Genomic DNA, 24,857 nt, shown 5'->3' with positions numbered 1-24,857 from the left:
AAGTAGTATCCTACCTTCTTGAAGAGACTGGGAGATGGGCACATTCTCTTCCTTCATGATCACTTTTCATGGGGACTGGTCTTCAATCTTTGGGAATTGTTTCTGAGTTCTAACACTGGCCAGAGGCTAGCTGAAGGTTTCCTTCTCAAAGGGATAGGGAAATATTTACATTTGCTAGTTTTGTACCATTTACAAGAAAGGAAGAGTAAAGGACAGAGTAGTAACAGTCTAAAATCTAGGCAAACTGAGAGGAATGTGAGGGTCATCTTCATTAGCTCATCTTTTACACTGTATATATGCTTTGTAAATTCTTTCAGTGACTTACAAGTTATACAATATCTTACTCCACAGAAACATTTGATTTAGGTAAATAACTAGAGGGAGCTGCCTTTCCTAACAACAGTGTGATTTACCTAACGAGTTTATCTTCCCTAGATTGTTCAATGTAGTACCTTGTGAGTGGGCATCTTCTTGCTTATGACTGACATTTTTTGGTTCTGGGGAATCAAGTAACCTCAAGGGGAAGTTATCTTTCATAGACATGTTACTTGTACTTCAGAGGCTTGGGAGTTCACAGTTTCCACAAAAGCCAAGTGGAGATGGAATATAAATCAGAAGCTATTTTGTTTTTGTTATTGGTATATGTGTGTGTTAATTAATTTTTTTATTTATTTGTTTTTTATTATTTATTTATTATTAATTAATTTATTTATTTATTTGGTTTTTCGAGACAGGGTTTCTCTGTGTAGCCCTGGCTGTCCTGGCACTCACTTTGTAGACCAGGCTGGCCTCGAACTCAGAAATCCGCCTGCCTCTGCCTCCCGAGTGCTGGGATTAAAGGTGTGAGCCACCACGCCCGGCATGTGTGTTAATTTGATATGCTGCATTTACCAGCTGAAATATAATATATCCAGTTTTATCTGTGTGTTGTTTGACCTTCATTGTTTCATAGTTTCTGAATTGTGGTTTTACTGTTTTGTAAATTGGTTTAATAATAAAATATGCCCTTCAAAATTATTGTGAAGTCAAATGAGATCATACAAATAAAAATTATACTGCTTAGTGTATGGTAAGAGCTCAAAAAGTCTTTTTGATTTTAATTTATTGACATTGTTCATATGTCTCCACTGAATTTAATTTCTCTTTAAAACAAGAACTGAGTCTCTTCAGCATTGATTCCCAAGCGCTTAGTAGTATGCATGATAAATAGTTTTTGACGGACGAACAAACACTAGCAATGCTGCCCACCTCAGATCATGCATAACACACAGGTTGTTTGTCAGGATCATCTGTAGATTCATAGCTGGCTAGACTCTGGGTGTGCAAAAAGGGAGCACATCTTTCAGTGTTCGTGAAGCAGGGGTTTAAGGAAGGGAGGCATATGCTCCCCATCTTGGAAATTATAAAATGATCTTGTGTGGTGTGCTGTTGATTTGGAGCAAAGTCTAGCAACATACATAGTTAACTTGTTTCATGACAGACAAGGAGTAGCTCTTTAGAAGATTGTTTTGACTGAGTAGAATAATGTTTAAACTACTGAAAAGAATAAGAAAGAAGATAGAATTCCATGTCAATATGAAATGATGTTCATGAATATTCTAAGTGAACCAAGGCTTACTGACTAATAGATATTGTACATTGCATAATGGAAAAACGTTATATAACTGTGCATGTGTGCAGGTACAGGGATGTGTACATACACACGCACGCGCACACACACACACACACACACACACACACACACACTTAACTAAAGAACTTTAAAAGTTGTTCTTTTCTGTGTTATTAGGGATTGAGCTCCAGGACTGTGTGCATGCTTGATGACTATCCTACTTCTGAACTATCTCCAGGTTTTTAAATTTCAAATTTTTATTTTTGGCATATACACATCCCCAAACAATGCATATATATATATATGTATATATCTCCAAATAAGTACTTTGATCCCATTCCCTTTCTCCAATCCTTCCAGCCCCTCTCTTCTCATTCCTTACCCACCCAACTTTGTTTCTCTCCCTTCTTTTTTTTAATTTGACAGGAAAATAGCTAAGAGTAATAGCAAAAATATAGTATTATATTTCTTTTTCTAGTTTCAGAGTTCATGTCCTTTTTCTTTTGACTCAAAATTTTAACCTATAAATATTTAATCATGATATTTTTGTACATGAGTTTCATTGTCCTTTGTTCATATCTACTCCCCTGGTTACCTTCATTTGTTACTGCCCCACTGTTTCCTTCCTCTCTGCAAATAGTCCTCCTTCTGAGCTCATGTATATACCTGGTTCTTATTGTTGATGTTCATGTCATTTCTTATAATCGCTGCTTTACTTAAAGTTAACACTTGATTAGATACACATTCATATAGTTTGCTGGATTCTAGTATGAATTTGATTCAGTATAATTCCATTACTGACAAATAAAAATATCTCAAGTATTTATACTAATATTTATACTTTTAAATTGTGATAAAATTTACATTGTTTAAAATTAAAATGTGATATTAGACAAATGTTATATGCCAAACTTAGTCTCTGTGTCATTTTTATACTATTAAATAATACCTACTGCCATTCTTTAAGTATCCCAAGTGTTCAAATTATGACTTCTTTTACAGAGGAGAAAAGTTGGAATGATGTCAACAACTAGCTAGAAAAAAAAATGAGAGCCCAATAATCTAAGGATCATTTACTGATCTCTTGCTCTGATGCTATCTTTGATACTTACAGGGCACAGCAAAGACAAAGGCATAGTTTTCCTATAAAGAACTTAGAATCTAAAAAAGAAATAAAAGGGGACGATATCACAGACCAAGAGGTATTCAACAGAACTATCACTAGGCACAGGGTTTTATAAAACATACACAACTGAGGAATGACCACAGAGATGAAGGGATTTATACAAACTTAAGAGGTACAAAACCACAGTCCCAACATGATAGCAGTCTACAACAATTTGATATTTCTAACTTCCAGTATATGGTTTGGAAAGGACACAAAATTTGATAAATCCATTGGCCATATTTTAAAGGAACATGTGTACTATTTTAAGAGTTATATTTCCCTTGTACACAATGGAAAACAATTGGAGAATGTTTGCTCTTGCATATTGTACTACTGGATTTTTCTCCATCAATATGAGACAGATTGAAGAGGGAAAGACTGGAAGGCAAGAAGCCTGTGTTAATGACAGTGGTCAAAAGAAGAGGCAAATCAAGCAGATACTCAAGAAAGTAAATTGTCAGTATTTGGTACCTAGTTAAAGGAGGCTGAAGGGAGGAGCCATTGCTGACTCAGTTGTGTGGTCCAAGGATTGGGAGAACTGGAATATTGTCATGTCTAAACATATCGGTTTGGTTCCGGGAGTGGGGTGTGGAAAACAGAAGAGATGGGTAGAGAGTTTGTATCACATAGGATATAGCTACAAACTAGATTACAGTGGACTGGGATGGGTGTGTTTAGTGTTGTTACTCACAAATATACAGAGATAATAAACAGTTGGAGTACTTATTGTTCTCATATCTCAAAACTCTTTAAATAAATGGAAATGTTGTGTTTAGTGGAATAAAGAAGGAAAAAAAATTAGAAACCAAGCTGAGCTAGAGTTTTGACTCAGTGGTACATCACTGGCTTCTCTAGGTTCAAGTCCCAATCTCATAGAAAAACAATTTGGAAGTTGGCAATGGGAATCTGTGAATAAGACACTCAGGTAAAGCAGACTAGAGTTAAACTGTCTCATCAGTAAAGTTCTCTATGTTTTTTCCCTTTCTGCTGTTCCTGTGTAGTTCTTGTCTGTCTATTCTATTGTTCACCAAATATATATTGAGAACAGAGCCCTTTAAACCTGCATGCTTTTACCCTCCAGGGTTGTGTGGGTCTGTGTACTACATGAGAAAGCAGGTGGTAAATGACCCTCTGCTTGTCTTTTTCCTTTGTCTTCCTCCTCTGGAGTTATACCATTTCTGGAAAATAGGTTTTATTAACTCCTTTTCAGTGAGCATCCATCCCCTTAGGCATAACTTCTGGGAGGGAATGAAAAGTTTTCTCTCATTGTTCTGTGAGATTTGTACCTGAAGTTTACTTTGGGCTCTTTGTAAATGTGTGCCTGGGTTAACTAGATCCCAGTTGTACTCTTCTGAAACACTTAGTTTACTTTTGCCCTAAGACATCTTTGCTTCAACAAATTCTAAGTGTCTGCCTAGAATTGGTTTTGATATATTGAACCCTATAGACTGTTACCTTCAACTTTATCTAACTGACACAGCTTCCATGATTCTGGAAGATTGGTGAAATACTACTGCTAGCCCTTAGTAAGGCCTTGTTAGAAATTAGCAGCAGGGTTAGAATATTGCTTAAACAAGTGAAAAAGAAAAATCCAGACTGACTGTTGCAGCTTGGACCTCTACAGTGAATTATCAGGCTACAAAAAATAATATTGTACTGTAGACTACATTTACATGGGCAGTGATTTAAAACTGGGAATCATCTGAATTCTAAGTGCCATTAAGAGCAGAAACTATAGCCGGGCGTGGTGGCACACACCTTTAATCCCAGCACTCGGGAGGCAGAGGCAGGCAGATTGCTGAGTTCGAGGCCAGCCTGGTTTACAAAGTGGGTTCCAGGACAGCCAGGGCGATACAGAGAAACCCTGTTTCGGAAAAAAAAAAAAAAAAGAGCAGAAACTATGTTGTGACCCAGATGCTGTTTTGTGTTTCCTCCTGCACTGGGAGGAGGTTCGTATCCTTGAGTCATGTCCTCCCAGTCCAGTGAGTGGAACCTGAAAACCGGTACCACATTGTTCGAAAATAAAAAAAGAGTCATCCCATTTTCCGCCACCCTCACTGTCTCTTCTCACTCAGGAGTTACTTGTCTGCTAATGAATCTCATACACACTGATTTACTCTCACTTGGCTTCTTGTTTGGCCTCAGAAATCTCCTGTATAGCCATCTTGGGGAACACAGAGGGACTCTTGAGAGAAATCAATAGCTTCTGTGTGCAGAAGATAAGACAGAAGACCTGTGAAATATGCTTGAGCCTGCTTGAGCCACGTCAGTAGACAGAAGGGTGAATTATCAGCATCTTACCATCCCTGTTCTGTGGAGGAAATAGCTATTTATGAGCCCCTAACTTGCCTGACCATAGGCTTTGACCTTGAGGTCCTTAGATGTGAGTGGGGATTGAATTTGCTTGAGTAACCTCAGAACACACCAAAACCAAGCTCTACATATGTAATTTAAGACAGTGAGACTTTTTTTTGGGGGGGGGGGTTCAAGACAGGGTTTCTCTGTGTAGCCCTAGCTATCCTGGAACTCACTTTATAGACCAAGTTGGCCTCAAACTCAAAAATCTGCTTCTGCTTCCCAAGTGCTGGGATTAAAGGCATGCGCCACCACTGCCCAGCAATGGTGAGACTCTTAAACTATCTCTAGTGACATTAACAAAATGCAAATGGTGGAAACTATATTGCTCTTCTTGTGGTTTTCTATCCCATCAATGATTAGAAGCAGCCATGTGAGTGTCTGGGGGGAATATATAAGCTCCTTTTAGGGATCTGAGGTTATTCTTTTTGAATGGTTAGTCACCAGGAAGTGGCACTGTTTGAGAAGGATTAGAAGGTGTGGCCTTGTCAAAGGATTCATGTCCCTGGGAGTATGCTTTGAGGTTTCAAAAGCCCATTACCCCCTGACCCCTCTTTCCCTTTCCCTGCTTGTGGATCACTATTCTACTCTCACCTAGTTCTCCAGCATCACGCCCACTTGCTGCTATGCCTTCTGCTGTCACTGTAATGGACTAACCCTCTACAACTGTAAGCAAGCTCCCTGTTAAATGCCTTTTCTAAGAATTACCTTGGTCGTGGTCTGTTCACAGCAATGGGACAGGGACTAAGACAGTGTCTGTCCTGTGAAGTATGATACAGGATTAATCCTGCTTTCCGAACTACATTTGTCACTATCCACTGAGCCTGCTTTGTTTGTGAGGAATGTAAATGTTATTTCAACACATATGTGAGAAAGTTGCTTTGTCTGGCACCCCATTGGTATGAACTGTTTCTTACTGCTAGTTGTTCCCATTTCCAATCCCATAAGTCGCTCATTTTGCTAATGGACAGATCATCTAAGGTTACCTTGGTGAATTAAGCCTTGGGTTCTGTCACCTGCTGCCTAACTTAAGACCTGGTAATCCTGACAGTGTCATTCTCTGTGTTCTCTGTGTTAGTTTATGCTCTTAAGCATCTGTTCTTCCTCTCTTCCCTCCCCACAGCTACCTCTGCATCTGGCTAACTCTTATCCACACAACAAGGCTCATAATAATCATTCAATTTTCCTGGACATCATTCTTTGAACCCCCTTGTCAAGGAGGTTTTATGTTATATAATACATCTAGAAAAAAAACACTTTTTATGGCATTTTTAAGTTGACTGATCTCACTAATGCAACCTCTCTGTGTTATAACTCATAAAAGCATGCTTTTATATGTGAGCCTGTTCACTTGATTGCTTATTGAGATGAACTGATTCAGGATAATAACATATTGGTATACTGCTAGTAAAGTAATATTGAAGGTCAGAGGAAGTCAGAGCTAATGGTTTTGGCAGCAAAGAAAGAAATAAAGCAACTAAAGAAGGGTCAGAGATAAGAGGGACCAGGTAAGGGTCAGAGATAAGAGGAACCAGGTAAGGCTGTTTGGTCTGTATGCCTCAGTTAGTCTATGGTGTATGACCATACTATGGCTTAGAAAAATGACAATAAAAAATAGATGCAAACAATAATTAATCCTGGTTAATTAAAAAAGATTAAATATAGATGTTGTTTAAAATTAAAATGAGTACAAACAGGATAAATACATTTTAATGAAACTAGCTAAGATAGGGGAAAATTATGTAATTGCTTATGAGGGAAACATACATCATTTTAGGATGGTGTAAGGTATATCTTATATTCTATATTATGATCTTGCATTCCTTATTTAATTTTTGCATGTATTTGTAGCATTTTTAAATCATTTCCATACAATGTGATATTGCTGTCAGACTCAAAATCTTAGTCTCAAACACAAACCTTATGTCAAAAACGAAGTAAGATAAAATTTGATTCCTCAGATTTATTTTAAAGATTATGTCAGTGAATTTCTCCTCCAAATATATAGGCTTGAAAATCATTAATTCCTGTTTTAGGATGCACATAAATCCTTACTATGTCATACTGATGTGAGACACTGCCACAGTCATTTGAAGCTCTTGGGGAATCAATAAGTCAGGTGTGTGCTTAGCACTGGGCTGCCACACAATCAGTATTATGCAGATGTTGCAAAGAGCTAACTACTTTTAGTTCTAATTCTTCATCTGAAAAATGAAGACAATATTTTTACTTAATGTCCCACTTGAGGTAATGGGATAAATTTATTTTTTGTATCTATATATAATATGTTTATATGTTTTAATATATAATAGATTTTTTATACCTTGTTAATGAATAAGTACACAATGTGTATCCTTGTCAAGAATATTCATGACTTACCATCCATGACTTGTGGAATTCTATCATTTTAGAAGCAGAAATATGAGGATTTCCAAGCATTTGGGATCAGCTGAGGGTACAGCATAGGTCCCAGGATAAACTGGTCTACAGAATGAAATGCAGTCCAAATACCAGCCACCCCGGAAAGAATATTTGGGTTTTGAAAAGTATCATAAATCAAGTACCTTGATGCAAATTTAAGCTAATTCTGTTTAAAAACTATTGTTGAAGCCTTTTATATAAAAGGCAATGTGTCTCTTATTGCTGGAGTTGGAAGATAAAACAATGTGGATTTTAATCTCACTTAGGTATAAATATACAAACAATGATAGTAACAAAAGATGGGATGCTAAGAGCTGCGATTGTGATACATAAGTGTGCTGTGGTAATTGTGATTTGGAGGATCAGCTGCGGGAAGTCTTAGGAAAGAAGCAGGTGTTGTAAGTAGATATGACATTAAGGAACATCTCAGGGGTAGGGAATAGCGGGTGTGCAGTACATCAGGGAACACACGTCAGCTCTTGAATAACTAGAGTACAGAGGGGAAGAATTCAAATCAGTCATTGATCTCAGAGGCGCTAAAATGACCCAACAAAGAGTTTGAATGGATTGTCCTCACGTTTGAACTATCAAGGATTTTGAGCAGAGTACAATGGAGTTAGAGACCTGTTTACAGTTGACTCCTCAGATAAAATAAGTGTTTACACAGTTTTCTTGTATTTCTATTAACATGTTCCCAGAGTGCATTCATGTATGTGTGTGGATTTTTGTCTTTGTGTGGTGTGTGTGTGTGTGTGTGTGACATAGACAAACAGATGGACAGAGAGAGGGAGGGGGAAAGGAGAAAGAGCAAGAAACAGGGACAAATATATATAGAGAGAGTTTTAGGCTATAAATATTTTTGTTTCTCTAAGATTAGTAAGAATCAAACTGTAAACATGGATTTCTAAAGCAAAAATAGATTCAATTTCTATCTTTTAAGTCTCCATGTTCCAAGAGCTTGAGAAATTATTTAAGCTATGTAAGCTTCTCTTTTGTTCTACAAGAAGTGACTATTTAAACTCAGGGCGCCATTTTCCTGATGGAGATATCCTTGACACATTATCTAGTATGTGATAAGCACTACATTAATAATAGCTACTGTCTTTCATGATGTGAGTTGTCATCAGAGTCTACAGTGGATTTTTATTGACACTATGTTTAGTTCTATTGTGTTCATGACAATCGGTGACATTTCAGTTGATCATTTCTTAAAAACATCTTTTCTCTTTTTGCTAGAAATAGGGACCCCATAATAACCACATTATGAAACCTGCACTTGCAGCACTGGATGAATAGTGATGACAGATCACAGAGATCCAGTTTCTTCTTTGTAGCCGTGGATATATTCAGAGACACCATGGCATAGCCTGTGGGTGCAGGAGGTTGAAAAAAGCCAGAGTGGAAGGCAGGTCCTCGTCCGTTGCCAAGGGAGCTTTGCCTTGTTGAATTTTAACATACCAAGTATGTTAAACTTTGTGTGTTAAGCTTTAACTTGGTAGAAGAAGCAGTTTTATACATATGCCCAGCATATGTTCCGTCGTTCAACCTTTAGTGTGATAGATATACTAGTTCCCTTGAGACTAATTCATGAACTGAAATGTCAGCCCATTGTCTGTTGTGTGTTGGTCTCCTCAGGCCTTGTAACTGTTGCAAGCATATAAGAGGCAGGGGTGGCAAACGGGCATTCCTTCAATGGTGTACACAGTTGTTAACATAATGGAATATAGCTATTCCAACTAGAGAATAATCTTCACAGAAACCCAACCACTACATAAGCTCATTCCTGAACTATTAAGGATCCTGTGAATCTCAGAGAGTGTTTGAGTTTTCTCTCGAACCCTGTGCTCTTCCTGATTACCAAGTGTCCTTAAAGTGATAGAAGCTCAATATTACATAGTGACACTGGATCCTGTAAATACAGTAATTTCATATCCTGGAGGAATCCTTTGTTTCTTTTGTTTGACTTTTTGTTTTGTTTTAGACTAGGCCTTGCTGTGGAGCACTGGTTGGCTTGGATCTCTCTATGTAGCCCAGAGCATCCTTAAACTTGTTCTCTTCTTCTGCCTCAGCTTCCAGAGTGCTGGGATAACAGGTTCTATACCTGGCTTCTAGTTTTGCATTTTTCTTTACTTGAGATAAAGATGCAGTATGGCCCCAGATCCACCGTGCAATTAAGGCTGGCCTAGAAGTGGTAATAGACTTGCCTTGACCTCCTGAGTTATGGGGTTAATGGTGTACTCCCCAAGTCTTAACTCACAATACTTAATTCTCCAGATTCTAATGGTTCTGTGCTATCTTGTGGGTCAAAACCGGAAGCAGGATTACACTTGATTCTGTAACCTCAACTCTGAGCAGGATTTCTCTCAGAACATTCTAGAGAGAATCAAACCGCCTGCACCATAAGAACCAACCATATTCTCAAAGTGTCTAAATGGCTCGCTCCCTACCTCTAGGATTTAAGTTCTCTCTGCTTTTCTTACTTTACTGTTCTGGGTGGCTCAAGATACCCTTTAAGCTAAGTGGTGCTTTGTCAAATAAAGATGTAAATGTTTATTTTCCAAATAAGTAAAATATTGAGTAAATTATCCCCAGTTTGATGGGGATGGAGTTCCTAAGAAGATGATTAATCTTTTCTTCCTCTTCGCATTTATTTTGGTAGAAAATGCAAACAGTATTTATTTTTCAGATGGCGAGCCTCAGACAACACTTTGTTTGCTTCCCCAAGATTTCACATGCTGTCAAGACAGACTTTTTCCGAGTCCTGCTGGTGCTAATTGCCTTTATAGATCAAGTTGTTAAACTTGAGTTATAGTTTAATTATGCAGAAGGAGAATGCATGCTTGTCTACTCTATAAATGATTTCATTCTGTTGTGGAATGAATGGGCTGTAAGGACCTGTTCCTCTTAGAGATTTCCAGCATTTTGTGGGTCTTCCTTGATGTCTCTCTGAATCATTATGCTACCCGAAAATGTTCACGTCAAAAATATGTGAAATGAAAAACAAGATATTGAAAATCCATTTAGAGAATGGAGTCACCAAAGAAGAGCTCAGTTAAACATCAAAGCAAATCCAAGCATCTGTGGAATGTTAGCTCAGACTTTCTCCTCCTCTGTCTGGTATTCAGGATAAGGATTCAGTCAGCCCAAGAGGCCACTGCTGGGCCAACTGTTGTCTTTGAATCATAAATTCAGAATGTGTTAGAAAGACTTAGTGGAAAGTGGTGTGATCTGGGCTCTGAAGGACTCAAGGATGCTTGATGCTGGGAAACAGGTGAGCTTGTGGATGCTTTCCCTGTGAGAAATATGAAGTATCAGTACATATGTTTGCATTAAATCAGAATTCAGAAAAGATATGGTAGAGGTTAGAAGAGATTAAACAAGATAGCAGAGGGCAGGGCAGGGAGAAGTAAGTCCAGGCAGTGTTGTTTACGAAAAAGCTGATTATATCTCCTTCTAAAGGAGGTTGATCCTTCAATTCATCTTATGCACCCTTTCAAAGGGAAATCATTGAAGAACAAGCAAGAAAATGCACTGTAATCATTCTTACTACCAATAAAAATTTTAAAATGGTATGATATAAAAGTCAAGCTAGCTCAGTTTTAAAATTTCTTTTGTAAAAAAAAAATGAAAATATTTTTTTAAAAAAATCAAATAGCACTTGCTGTTCATATCAGGGTTTAGCATCTGTCGAATATTCACACATATACAACTTCTATAGTTTATGAGAATCCATACTATGTGAGCTTTGCTCAGAGTGTTCTATTCCATTCATAAGAGATGCTCTTTGCAGCCCCCTGGACAGCTTTCACAGTTATTTTAGAGAACAGAACAGAGTAAGGAAGGTGATACAGATTCCCAGATGGAGTTATAGATTTTGTGGGTCCATTAGACTCTTCAGGAATGCAGAGCTGCAAGGAATCACTTTTGGTTATGGGAACAACTCCACTAAGTCCTTTAATAAGATACATCTGTGCCCATTTTTCAAGACCCCTTCACCCCAATTCCTCTGTATCAACCTCGAGCCTGAGAAGCACCATCTGGTATTTCCACCTCTTCTCTAGGACATTAGTCTAGTAGTTAATCTGCTAGCCATAAGTTGGCTTCAAGGTTGAATCTCCATACTCCCAACAGTTCTGATCATGCAGACATATAAGCTCAAAATGGTGATGAATTCTTAAGTACTATAAGAGCATATATATGTACACACACACACACACACATATATATATATATGTATATATATGCTTTTATAGTACTTCTATATGTATGTATGTGTGTGTATATATGTGTGTGTGTATATATATATATGTGTATGTGTGTGTGTGTGTGTGTGTGTGTGTGTGTGTGTATGTGTGTGTGTTTGTGTGTGTGTATGAAACCTAACTTAGCTGGGCCATATGTGTGGTGGTGGTGGTGATAATGATGATGAAGAAGATGAAGATGTTGATGATGATGAGTGTAAAGTCACATGAGAGATTAGGAAGGAACATCAGAATGGAAAATACAGCACTGTGAGTTAGAAAATCTGGTGATGGAACATTTGAGGAACTGACAGGGAAGCCAACAGGTTGTGGGCCAAAGTATTTGAAGGAAGGGGTTGGAACCTGCAGCACTGAGCAGACTATTGACAGGCCATGATAAGGAAGTCAAGTTTTATTCTATTAAATATGGAAATGTTGCTGTTTTCTGCCCTTAGTTCTGTATATTTCTGAGATTCAATTTGAAATTCGCCAAAGGAAGAACTACCAAAAATGGTCTTTATAACACGCTGAATTTTCTGGCATTTGATTCACACAATTAGGGAGAGTCTCAAATTGTCAGGATGCCTACTCATTTCCCCTCAAGTGCAGCTGAGCATCTTGGGATAACGTAATCATTAGGGCCCTCAGGCTGAGACACTGCAGTTATTTTTCCAACCCTAGCATACCTTTGGTCACTACCCCATAGGCTCCTCTGGATGCCTGTGTTTTATGAGCTTATGTTCAGTGAAAGTCTATATAGGTAAACTCAAATACTGGATATGGCAATTGTGGGGACTCTTTAACAGAAATCCAGATGAAATACTTGGATGATTCATACAACTTAATCCCAACTATGTCTGGAAACTCCTGCCAGACTCATTTGAATGAAGAGATTCTAAACAAAAAAAAGACTTATAGTGGCTATTTTCAACTGAGGACAAATGTTCTTCCAACTCATGATGGTTCTACCTGGAGATTTATTTTTTGCCAGGGACTAAGGTGCTGCTGGTGTCCAGCCAATAGATTCCAGAGATGCAGTCAAGGGCCCTATGTCAGCACAGAGTATTCAAGACAGGACCCTCAACAAAGATTCTTCTGTCTGGAAATTTCAGTAGTGCTGAGTTTGTTTGGCTTATTTTTAAAATATATTATAAATAATGTTTACTTGCTGAGAAGAAACAATTGTATGAATAGAGATATGTTTTGCATAATGGAGAGAAGAATCCATTAAAAGGAATGTGAGATACACACTACTTAACTATCAAAAATATTTACCCCACTGGCAACTATGTGTCTTAAAAGGAGAGACATGAAGAATATTTAGGTAGGTGAAGAATGCTTCAGAGTTTGTTCTTGTCATTTGCATTTCTCCCCAGATACACTCTGACTAGCCTTACTTAACTATTATAGGCTATGAACTCACACATTCCTGAGTGGTTTTTTCCTGCTTCAACAACCAGAGGCCTTGCTCTAATCCTTCACTCAGGGCTGAAGCATCCTTCTTAGAGCAGCCTTCAGAGAACAAAGATGTTTAACTCAGCTTTTGTAAAAACCTTGTGCTTATTTCTGACATACCATTATATACGCTGTGTTATTTGGTTGGGTTTGAGCCATCTTTGGCTGGGAACTATGAGGGAAATAAGATGAATTTTGCAATAAATGGTGCTGAGATGTCTTAGCCATTATTACTAGTAACATTTCTTTGGTGTGAGATCTGAACAGACTTCCCAAACTAAACCACGTAATGGGTCAAATATTCCTATCATATTACCACAGTAGAGGCAGGACCATGCTTTACCTGGGGAGAGAAGCAACAGAGAACACCAAGAGATGAGAATTGAAAAGATGATCTTATTAAATGGGGGAAATCAGTCCATACACATTCATTCTTAACTGTGTGTCTGTGTACATGTGATTGCGGATGTCTACAGAGGTCAGAGGCATAGGTGACCCTGAATCTGGTTATAAGCTTGGTTGTGAGCTGCCTGATTTAACTGTTGAAATTCAAATTTGCAAGAGCAATATGCACTTTTAACCACTAAGCCATCTCCCCCACTGCATAAACAAATATTTGTATGCATATATATGGATACATACATGCATGCATATATTTATGTGTGTGAACACAGGAAAATAGCCTTTAAAGGCACATACCAGATTGTTTTTGGCATGTATTAGTGGAGATAAGGATAAGGAATAAGGAAGGACTTTATTACTTAAAAAACGTGTTACTAGAAAAAGAATTATGTATAATTGAGACTTAGTAAGTGCTATCCGCTTAGGTACTATGTTAATGTTCTAGGTGCTTAGAGATAAGAAGGTATTTTTCAGTGGCAGGTATTAACAGAAGGCAACTTTAGGATAGAATAGAATAAGTTTTAAGACAAATAACATTGATGTGTAAGGAGAAATTACAGCCACCAGCTTAATGGATATTGTGTGTATACTATGAAGCAATGTGTAAGGTAATATCTTCCTTCTCAAGGTATGGCTTCCTCGCTAAGCTGCAGAGGAACATAAGGCCAGATGGCATGGACTCATTTTGCCTCCAGACCAAACAATAAATTTTTTCCCACCTCTCCTTACAGAATTGGTTTTGATCATTACAGGACTGTAATCTTCACTCTGGGAATAGACCTAGCGCTGAGGTCCTCCTCGGGATGCTGACCCAGTGATTATGATAATTCTCTTCCAGCTTTCCTTCCTTCCCTATCTGGTAGTTTATGCTCGACATATCCTGGACCAGAAATCCAGCCACAAAATTAAAGCATTCTGCTTAACGAGGCCAAATGGACATTGCTCAAGTAGAAATGTTAAGGGATAAAGTGGTACCTTAAAAACTATTTAAAGCCATCTAACCCCCACTAAAGGCTACTCTGGATGTAAGTAAAGATCTTTGTATGCCACAGTAATTTCATTTTTTAAAAAGTTTGCTATTATGAAAGTACTAATAGCAAATGAAAATGACAAAATAATATCTGAATATGAACTTAATTAGCAGTGCTATTTTGCTTCACGCTTAGTTGACAGGAGAAATAATTTTTGTCAAACACTTGAAATAATGAACTTAAAGATATAAATATAGTCACTGAGAAAAATGGAACTCACCACAGGATTTTAAATGAATATCATAAACACAATAGCTTTGTCATTACTATGTTGATAGACTGTTATTCATTCTTGAACCATGAGACGTTCTGAATGTGGGTCAAATTCTGTAGGGATGATTGTATCCCTAGGGCCTAGTGTCTGAAAACAGTTCTGGTTGGTACATGATCCCTTTCTCAATGTTTTATGTTCGTGTTCCTATTTTTCAGACCCACTATGAAAATGGAGAATATATCATCAGGCAGGGTGCAAGAGGAGACACCTTCTTCATCATCAGCAAAGGGAAGGTAAGCTTGAGCATCACATGGCAGGACTGTACGCACTGAGTCTTGTGCGGTGTGAGTTGCCCCTTCTCCATCTGCAAATGCATCTCCCAAAGGAGGAAGTAAGAAAAGAAGGTGATTAACCTTGCATCTAGATATTAATAACCATGATAGTAGATGCTACTGAGAAGTCTGCATAAACAGAAGGATGTCCATCATCAAAGTACAATATGATACAGTACAGTACAATACAATACAATATAATACAATCTATCTGGTCTTTAAGAACAGAAACCTTCCTAAAATGAAACATCTGCACCTATGTTTATGTGTATATATATTTAATGTATATAATATATGTATATATATAGTGTATATGTGTCTATATACTATATTGTAGCTTCATGGAGAGTGTTAATTGAATGCTAAGAAACTGTGAAGAGTGCTGTGAAGTATAGGCTTAGGGATAAAAGCAGTTATGACCATGGTTATGAATGATGATGTGTTCTTATATTATTTTAGGTTTTAGTCTACATGAATCTATTATAATATTTAATTTTGAACTATGAAATGAAATAAATTTAGTTAGACCAATCCTCTAATCTCATTAGTCAATTACTTGAACTTAACATGTCTTTGTAAGTTATCCTTAAAGAGTATCTCTGGGTATCAGGTTTAATGAGAGATAGGGAGGGAAAGGCAAATAGAAGAAGATGACTTACATACCTTTTTGATTATTGTAAGTGAACTCATTTCTTTTTGTTGTTTTGTTTTGTTTTGTTTTGTTGTTTTATTTTGTTTTGTTTTTCGAGACAAGATTTCTCTGTATAGCCCCGGCTGTTCTGGAACTCACTTTGTAGACCAGGCTGGCCTCGAACTCAGAAATCTGCCTGCTTCTGCCTCCGAGTGCTGGGATTAAAGGCGTGCACCACCACGCCCGGCTCAGTGAACTCTTTTCTTAATATTTGCACAAAATGCCTAACTCTGAGGCTGTAGAACTCATACCAGAAGGCTTACAGAGATGGTGTAAACAGGAAGTCGGGAAGACTCTAATCTTAGTGACTTAGATTCAAGGTGATTCATGTGTGCTAATTTTGAATCAAGATTACACATATGTCAATGTTTATAGCAGTGAGCAGTGATGGACCATCCTAAGCTATACACAATTTTTAAATGGTATCTACTCATTAGGAGAACATCTACTCCTTAAGTTAACATTAGGCATAACACCTGATATAGAAATACACATCATGGACTGGCTTTGTAAGGGGTGTCATAAGGAATCTGTGAAGAGAGCTGAGTAGAAAATGATGCCTCGAAGCAGGCCAGTCTTCCACTAGCAGCCTTTGGATGTAGATGTAGAACTCTCAGCTCTGCCTGTACCATGACAGCCTGGATGCTGCCATGCTCCCACCTTGATGATAATGGACTGAACCTCTGAACCTGTAAGCTAGCCCCAATTAAATGTTGTTTTTTTTTTTTAAATAAGACTTGCCTTAGTCATGGTGTCTGTTCAATACTAAGGACCCGCATGGTAAAAAGAGAGAATCAACTTCTGCAAGCTGTCCTCAGACCTCCACTTGGACACTTTAGAAATAGGACATATACATGCTTACCTACATGTGTGTGCACATGTGTGCATGTGTATACACTCACACACACAAAATAAATAAAATTAAACATTTTTAATGTCCAAACAGGTTAGAATCATTTTTGCATCTTCCAGTGTTAGGGGATAAGAAAATGCTAACATGATGTAGTTTACATAACTGATGGGCAAACTTTGTTACTTACTGTCTTCTTTGTTTACTCACACCAATTAAAGAATCAGGGAATAAAATCCTAATGTTAAGAAGCCATTTGAGGATCACAGGAGGATACTATCTCCTGGAGTCTGGCTTTGTTTTATCTTTCCAAATTGCAAATTCTTTGCTGCAAAAGAGTGGCTATGCTTAGCGAATAGGAAGGACACCCTGCAGTCATTTATGACTGTCCCATTTACTGCAAATTGCCAGTATTGCCTGAAGGAATAGAGGTTTGTAACCCATGTTAGCAAAAAACAGGTGTATCAGTGGGACTGTTTTATGAGCTTTGTACTGTGTATAAATAGAAGCACTTGCAGATATACCCCGGGAAGCAATTACTCTGGCAGCACTTTGGGTAGAGTCCTACAAGTTGAGAAATCGTCATGATGTATTAGATTTCTTTGACCCAGTCAAGTTTTTCTCTAAGCCACCCATAGAATTTTTCTTAGTTTCTCAGTTCACACACATTATTTATTACAATACACAATTCTGACAATTGTTATATTCATTATACTAATTCTGATAATGATACAATATAATTACATCAGTCTCCACTGTGTGGAACAGGAAAGCAAATAGTAAGCCATGGTTCTAATGTAAATATGCTATAAAATTAGAATTTTATACAACTTATTTATTACAGGTAAACCAACATAAACTTCTGCTCCCATGAATTTATAACATTTATAAAGAGTGACCTTGCTAAATACCCTCCCAAAATGTTTTCATTTATTTTGTGTGAAAGTGTGTGTGTATTTGGGGGGGCATGTGTCACTTTGTGTGTGTGTGTGTGTAAGGTGCAGGTCAGAGGGCAATTTGCAGAGTTTGGGAGTTGGTTCTCTCCTTCCATGATGTGGGTCCTAGAGATTGGCCTTAAGTAATCAGGCTTCTCTGCTCACTGAGCCCTCACACCTGCCCAGGCAAAGATACTCTCTTTGTTACCACTTGTCTCAGTTACTTATATATTGCTATGGTAAGACACTGTTACCAAGGCAAGTGATAAAAGAAAACATTTTAATTTGTTGCTTATGGTTTCAGAGGACTGGAGTCCGTGATTACAGAACAAGCACACAGCAGTAGGAACAGCTTGGAGCTCAGATTCATCTGCCAGATTAGAGGCAGAGAAACCAGACACTGGGGATGACCCAAGTCTTTTGATACCCCTAGGCTAGACCCCACTGACACATCTCCTTCAACAATGGTGCACTCCCTAATCTTTAGCAAACAATTCTCCCAATTAGGGACCAGGTATCCAAACATAGGAGCCTAGATGGGCCAGTTATACTCAAACCACCACTGTGCTGAACAGAAATTGTCTTTTTAGAAAATGATGTCTGATAGGAGACACACTACAGTGACGGTAGAGCAAGGAATGGATTTCCTCTTGTTCAGGTTTATTTATCTAAATGTAAGCTATATTTTATTCTTCCACTGAACACATGCACCCAAAAAAGAAACATAATACACATTTTTAAAAACTTGTTTTTCTCTTAATGGAAACCTACAGTTATATTTTCTAAAAATTGAGATTCAGTGATTGCAGCAGCCATGGCTAACTCAGAGAGTAAATTTATTCTGTATTTTAGTTGATGCGCTCCTGTTATCTGGGAACATGGCATTTTTAACAGAGAGAGAAGGTATTCTGCAAATATCTCTGAGGTGTTGCAACAACACTTTGCCTACCTTTCTGTAATGAAATGTTATGAAATGGAACAGGATTATTAAATTTCAAATTAAAGCCCTGAGATATGGGGCTAGGGAGATGGCTCCATTGTCATGAGAGCATACAGCTCCTAGAGAGGACCTGAATTTGGTTCCCAGTACCCACATCAGGTGATTCTCTAGAATTTCAGCTTTAAGGGATTCTATGACTCTAGTTTGCACAGTCACATACTCTCACATGCACATAACTGCCTCCCCTGGCTCCTCCCACATACATGCCCAATTCCCTGACACATATCATTAAAAGTGAATAAAAATACAAATCTTAGCAATGAGCCCAAGACAGAACTAAATGTTTGGTAGAGTTTCTAAGTGGGAGGGGGAGGGTGTACTGGCTAATTTTGTGTCAACTTGACACAGCTGGCATTATCACAGAGAAAGGAGCTTCAGTTGAGGAAATGCCTCCATGAGATCCAACTGTAAGGCATTTTCTCAATTAGTGATCAAGGGGGAAAGGCCCCTTGTGGGTGGTGCCATCTCTGGGCTGGTAGTCTTGGGTTCTATAGGGGAGTAGGCTGAGCAAGCCAGGGGAGGCAAGCCAGTAAAGAACATCCCTCCATGGCCTCTGCATCAGCTCCTGCTTTCTGAACTGCTTGAGTTCCAGTCCTGACTTCCTTTGGTGATGAACAGCAGTATGGAAATGTAAGCCGAATTAACCCTTTCCTCCCCAACTTGCTTCTTGGTCATGATGTTTGTGCAGGAATAGAAACCCTGACTAAGACAGAGGGAAATGTTGATTTATTAAGTTCTAGTGAAGCATAAATAAGTAGAATTCTAAGACATTATTGGCTAAGATTGCAAGATAAAAATATTCTGAAACCTGATTTGGCTACTTCTTAAAAAGTTAATAAATGTTTACCATATGGTCCATGCTTTATACATGTTTGCAGCAGGGCAATCCAATAGAAAAATAGTCAAAAAGGGTAACTGCATATCATCTTAACCATATGTAATCTGAAACAAATTGTTCTTCTTCCATTAGCATCAGGAAAATGCTCTCTAATCCCCACTCTTCAAGATAGCAATCAACCTTAAAATGCTAAGCACTAATGACACCGCTGTCTATATTCACGGACAGTGAAGGGTAGATATGTGCTCAGAGTCAACACCTAAAGAACTAAGCTTGTTTCGTTTATAAGCTTGTGTAGGCATTGGCCCTTCTGAAACCCTTACTCAAGGGTGCCTGAAAACAAGTACAGAAATATCTGTAGAGACTTTGTTAATAATATAGTAACAATATATAAGAGTGAACTGGGAGCTACATCTTCACCTAGAGAATTGCTAAGCTGTATACAATTAATGTAACAGGATACTATGCAAATAGAAGACATGAAGCTTAGCTGCTTATATTAACGTTAATGAATCAGAACCTTTGAGAGTATGGGACCAGTAACTTCTACTTTAAGTAAGACTCCCCACTGAAGATTCTTCATCTATTAAAGCCTCATCAACATGCAAATAAGTATTTCTATAATATAGCTTAGTGATAACTGCCAGAGTTAAACCAAATTTCCATGGTTTGAAACACTGTGCAGAGGAGTAATCAAATGGATCAGTGGAGAATAATAATTGAATTCCCTCTCCCTTGCATAAACCTTCTTACTAGTAATAAAAGTTGTGATCATTGGCATCCTGTGTCTAGGTTAAGAAGCCTAAGCTTGTCTTTTTAATGTGTTTAAGCACTTGGCTTGTCTCAGTAAATTAGTTTTCTACTTCATGTATTTTACAGGAAGGTGAATTTTAACTATTTAAATTTTCTGGATGACAGGTGGTATTATTATCATTACTATATCTCAAAGAAGTAAATGAATGAAAAGGCACTATTTACTGTAATTATATTTCTCCTAACAACAAGAAAACACCCTTGAAAACCAAAAGAAAGCCATTGTCAAGATACATCACTAAATTCATCAGAATGGTTGCTTCAGTGCAGGTAATAAAATCAGGAGTAGCAATGAAGATTTACTGAAATAGAATATTTAGGATAAATTCTTAGGGAAGCATAGAATTTGCAAGCATGCAGTTGATTTAGATCAGTGGTTCTCAACTGTCTTTAATGCTGCAACCCTTTAATACAGTTCCTCATGTGTGATGACCCCCCCTCCATAAAATTACTTCATTGCATAGTGGTAATTTTGCTCCTGTTATAAATCCTAGCATGTTATCTAATATGTGACTCCTCCAATGTGACCCATAGGTTGAGAATCACTGATTTAGATGCTCATCTCTCTTTGTAGGTGAATGTTACTCGAGAAGACTCACCAAGTGAAGACCCAGTCTTTCTTAGAACTTTAGGGAAGGGAGATTGGTTTGGAGAGAAAGCCTTGCAGGGGTAAGTAGATCAAATGTGCAAACTTTTTGTTTAAGTACTGTCTTAGTTAGGATTTTATTGCTGAGAAGAGACACCATGCCCAAGGCAACTCATATAAGGAAAACATTTAATTGGGGCTGGCTTACAATTTCAGAGGTTTAGTCCATCATCATCATGGTGGGCGCCATGGCAGCATGCAAGCAGACACAATGCTGGAGGACCAGAGAGTTCTGTATCTTAATCTGAAGGAAAACAGGAGGAGACTGTCTCCCACAAGCAGCCAGGAGAAGGTTCTGAGTCACAGTGGCCTGCCTCCACAATGACTAACTTCCTCTCACAAGACTACACTTCCTCCAATAAGGTCACACCTCATAACAGTGCCACTTCTCATGAGCCGAGCATATTCAAACCACCATACATACTATATACAATGAAATTAAAGTTGAACTTTTAGTGAAATGTACCCTTCTTTTAGTACCCATGCAAATACTAGATGCAGATCTTTGGTGGCTGTATTCACTAAGTTCCAGCTGGATTTGTAATCTGTTTATTTAAGCTGTGGGATTGAGTAAGCTTCTAATATACACTGTGGTCTTAAACAGAACCTTTTCAGCTTTGTGCTCCTTCAGTACACTGGTCTCATTTGCTCCTCATCCGGTGATCACGCATTTGCCATGATATTTTTCCAAATATCAAATCTGGAAGAAAGCATGCTCAATGTATCCTACTGTATCCTGGTAGGATACACTAAGCATTATCTTCCTAAAATGAAGTCCACAAAACTGCTTAATCTTTTTCTTCGATTATTTAATGCTCTGTATAGGTCTCTATAGAATATGATACTGCTTAATTTCAGTGGTCCAAAGCTCATCTGTATCTATGTAAACCAGTATTCTCTCTTACTGAGAAAACCAAAGTAAAAACCAAAATAAAGTAGACAAGCAAACCCCAGAAACTTTTCTAATCATTCGCTACTGAAATCATGAGTACAGTGTGGGAAAGTTAGTCATGATTGGGAATCAAGAGATGTTTTATTTTGTAGTTTCATGCCACTGGATTCCGGTGTCAAGTAAAGATGACTTTCATAGTTGAAAGCAACATCCTTGAAGGTACATCATTATGAAAATTCCACCAAGTTTTTTTTTTAGTGTCTTCTTTGAAGAAAATACTTATTGTGACAGTTTCATATGTATATTTCATATACATATATGTATATGTATGATATATTGTGATTACATTCAATCTCTCATTGCCCTCTTTTACGTACCTTCATTTCCTCTAAATCCTTTCTTCCTAATCAGTCTCCCCCAATAGCTACCCCATTGATTAAAATGACCCCTTCATGTAGCAATAGTTAACAGTCCATAGCTCCTTAGGAAGGGCGGGGCCTCATGGAGTCCCCGACTATCCAGGATGGGATGTCCTAGGCACTGTCTGGTACAGGTATCTGTTGTTCTTCCTGTGTTCCTGAATTCAGCTGCTGAGTAGTCTCTGGGTGACAGTGATTCAATGCAGCATTTCCCTATTCTCTAGATCTTCCTTTCTACCTTCTCTCCCACTGTATTCCCAGGACTTTGGATGGGGGACAATATTGATGTCTCATTTAGGGCTGAATACTCAATGGTTTCATTCTCAGCATCTTTGCCAGCTATAAAACCAGACATTCCTACTAGGTTTACAGTATCAGATGTGTACTACTATCATAGAGTCCAACCCCAAAGCAGTTGGTTACTCCTAATATAGTCATGCCATTATTGCACTAATGGGAATATCTTACCTGGCAGGTTGATATTGCAGCAAGCATGGCTGTATCTGGGTGAAACTACTGATAGGTTTTTACTAAGTAGCTTTTAAAGTACTCTGCAGTACTATGTATGCTAGCCATCAGGAAAGAAAGAAAATTCCTGTTCAGTTCCAATTTGATTTCTCTGTCTTCTTTAACCAGTATGTGATGTCTTTGGCCATATCTTCTTAGGAAGGGTGGAGCCCCATGGAGTCCCCTGTATCCATGGGCTTTTTCACTTGTGTTTCAGTGCCCGAGTAATGACTCATTGGCTTATTGTTTATTTTTAAATGTCTAGGCCATGAGCTCAGCTTGTTGACACTAGCTCATAACTTATACTAACCCATTTATACTATTCTATGCCTGCCACATGGCTCTCCTCAGTTTCATATGTCCAACTTGTTACAATTCTGAATGGATAATATCTCCCCATACCCCTGTGTGGTTGACTCTTTCTCACAGTTCCTCTTTCTCTCTCTTCCAGAGTGTCCCATCTTCTAATCCTCCCTTAGTTTACTGGTCATCAGATTTTTATTCACAGGAGATGCTTCCAAACACTACACAAGAGATTATGATTTCCCTCTATCTAGCTAACTCTGGTGGATAACCAAGAGCTACTGAAAGGATAAACATTCTTTTGGGGGACCTGTTTGACTAAGTTTTAGCACTTTCTTGGTACCAAAATGTATTTTGCACATATTCTGTTCTCTCTACCCAGTTCTGGAATGTCCCTCCTCCTCTGTACCCACCTATTCTAAGCACTTGTTATCTTACTTGTTATCAAATATTTGCTGTATCATAAAATCCTCATTCATTGAACTTCACTTCTCAGCCATAGATTTTATACATGTACGTTGCTGACTTCTAACTCCTTAAATCGCCCACCTTTTTAGAACCTTATGTGACAACATTCTTTAGAATTCCATTAATTATTTAAAATTTATAAGTACTTTGCCATCAGCTCTCTCTGTTATCTTGGTAACTCGTCCAGATCTATGAGTGAATATGACTTCAGTGAAAAAACTTCCCAGATATCTACTATTAGGTGGTTCCTGTCAATCAGAGATACTTCTCTAAAGTATCCTGCCCATGACTTCCTTCACATTAAGCCTTCAGTTAAATAAAGCCTCTTATGCGAGCCTGTTCTCAGCAGTCCCCTGTTTTGATGCTATGGCATGTTAGTGTCTTAGGTCTGTAATGATGTTGCAACCTGAATCTATGTTCTTTATCTTTCTTTAAATTTTCACAATGTTTCATACAAGAAATTCCAACATATGGAAATTAACGGGATTTGTTTCACTATTTTCCAAGTTACTTAAAAGTTGACATAATTTCAAGATGTCTTATGGCTAACTGCATAGTGTGTATCCTTTGAATAATGTTTGCAAAACACATGATGCCTTTAGCTGTACACACATGTTTATAGTCAGAACATACTTCAGATACCGTATCAGATGTGTGGCTTGCTTACAAATAAAACTTTTTTTGTATTAGGAATTTTTGCTTTATTCTCCTGAGTATGTTGAGCAGATCATTAAAATACTGATATGCTTTTACTTAGATTAAAATTAATATACCCTTGAGTATTATTTTTAAAATTGTCTAATACAAGCACTGACTAACCACAGAGTAAAAAAGTCTGATATTTATTATCTACATCCTGATTCTAGAACTCAGACCCTGACTGCTATAAAAGTCTGTCTCTAGAGGTAACACTCCTTAGTTCCATATTAGAGGTAGAATTAGAATTTTAGGGCCTATAGAGTCCTTTTAAGCTATATTATCTACATCCATTCCAATAGCATATTATTGCTGGGTAAGTTGGAGTCACTTATATAGTACCGTTGATTGCACTGAATAAAGCAAATTATACACTACTGTTTGACTAAATCATCTTTTTTTTGTCATATGATAATGGCTACTGCATCTCAGAAGAAAAGGGGAAAATATCTTTCTTCTTATGTAAGTTCTTCCCTGTGTGCATAAAAACAACATTTGTGTTGAAATTATTTCACCAGCATGAGATAACTCATTTACACTTTGGCTTATTGCTCCATCATCTCTCTCT

The 24,857-nt window shown here is 37.8% G+C and overlaps 1 protein-coding gene across 2 annotated transcripts in view; it reads left to right on the top strand.

Annotated features, from left to right (window-relative positions):
* Positions 1-24,857, top strand: part of Prkg1 (protein kinase cGMP-dependent 1) — a 1,176,530-nt gene that overhangs the window by 951,404 nt on the left and 200,269 nt on the right. For both annotated transcript variants that reach the window (XM_021151357.2, XM_021151356.2), the window contains exons 6-7: positions 15,115-15,192; positions 20,933-21,027. In XM_021151357.2, coding sequence (XP_021007016.1) covers positions 15,115-15,192; positions 20,933-21,027 — 173 coding nt within the window. The remainder of the gene's footprint in view (positions 1-15,114; positions 15,193-20,932; positions 21,028-24,857) is intronic.

This window comes from Mus caroli, chromosome 19 (assembly GCF_900094665.2).
Source record: "Mus caroli chromosome 19, CAROLI_EIJ_v1.1, whole genome shotgun sequence".
NCBI lineage: Eukaryota > Metazoa > Chordata > Mammalia > Rodentia > Muridae > Mus > Mus caroli.
Note: the sequence above shows the minus strand (reverse complement) of the source record. Positions and strands in the feature narration are given on the sequence as shown.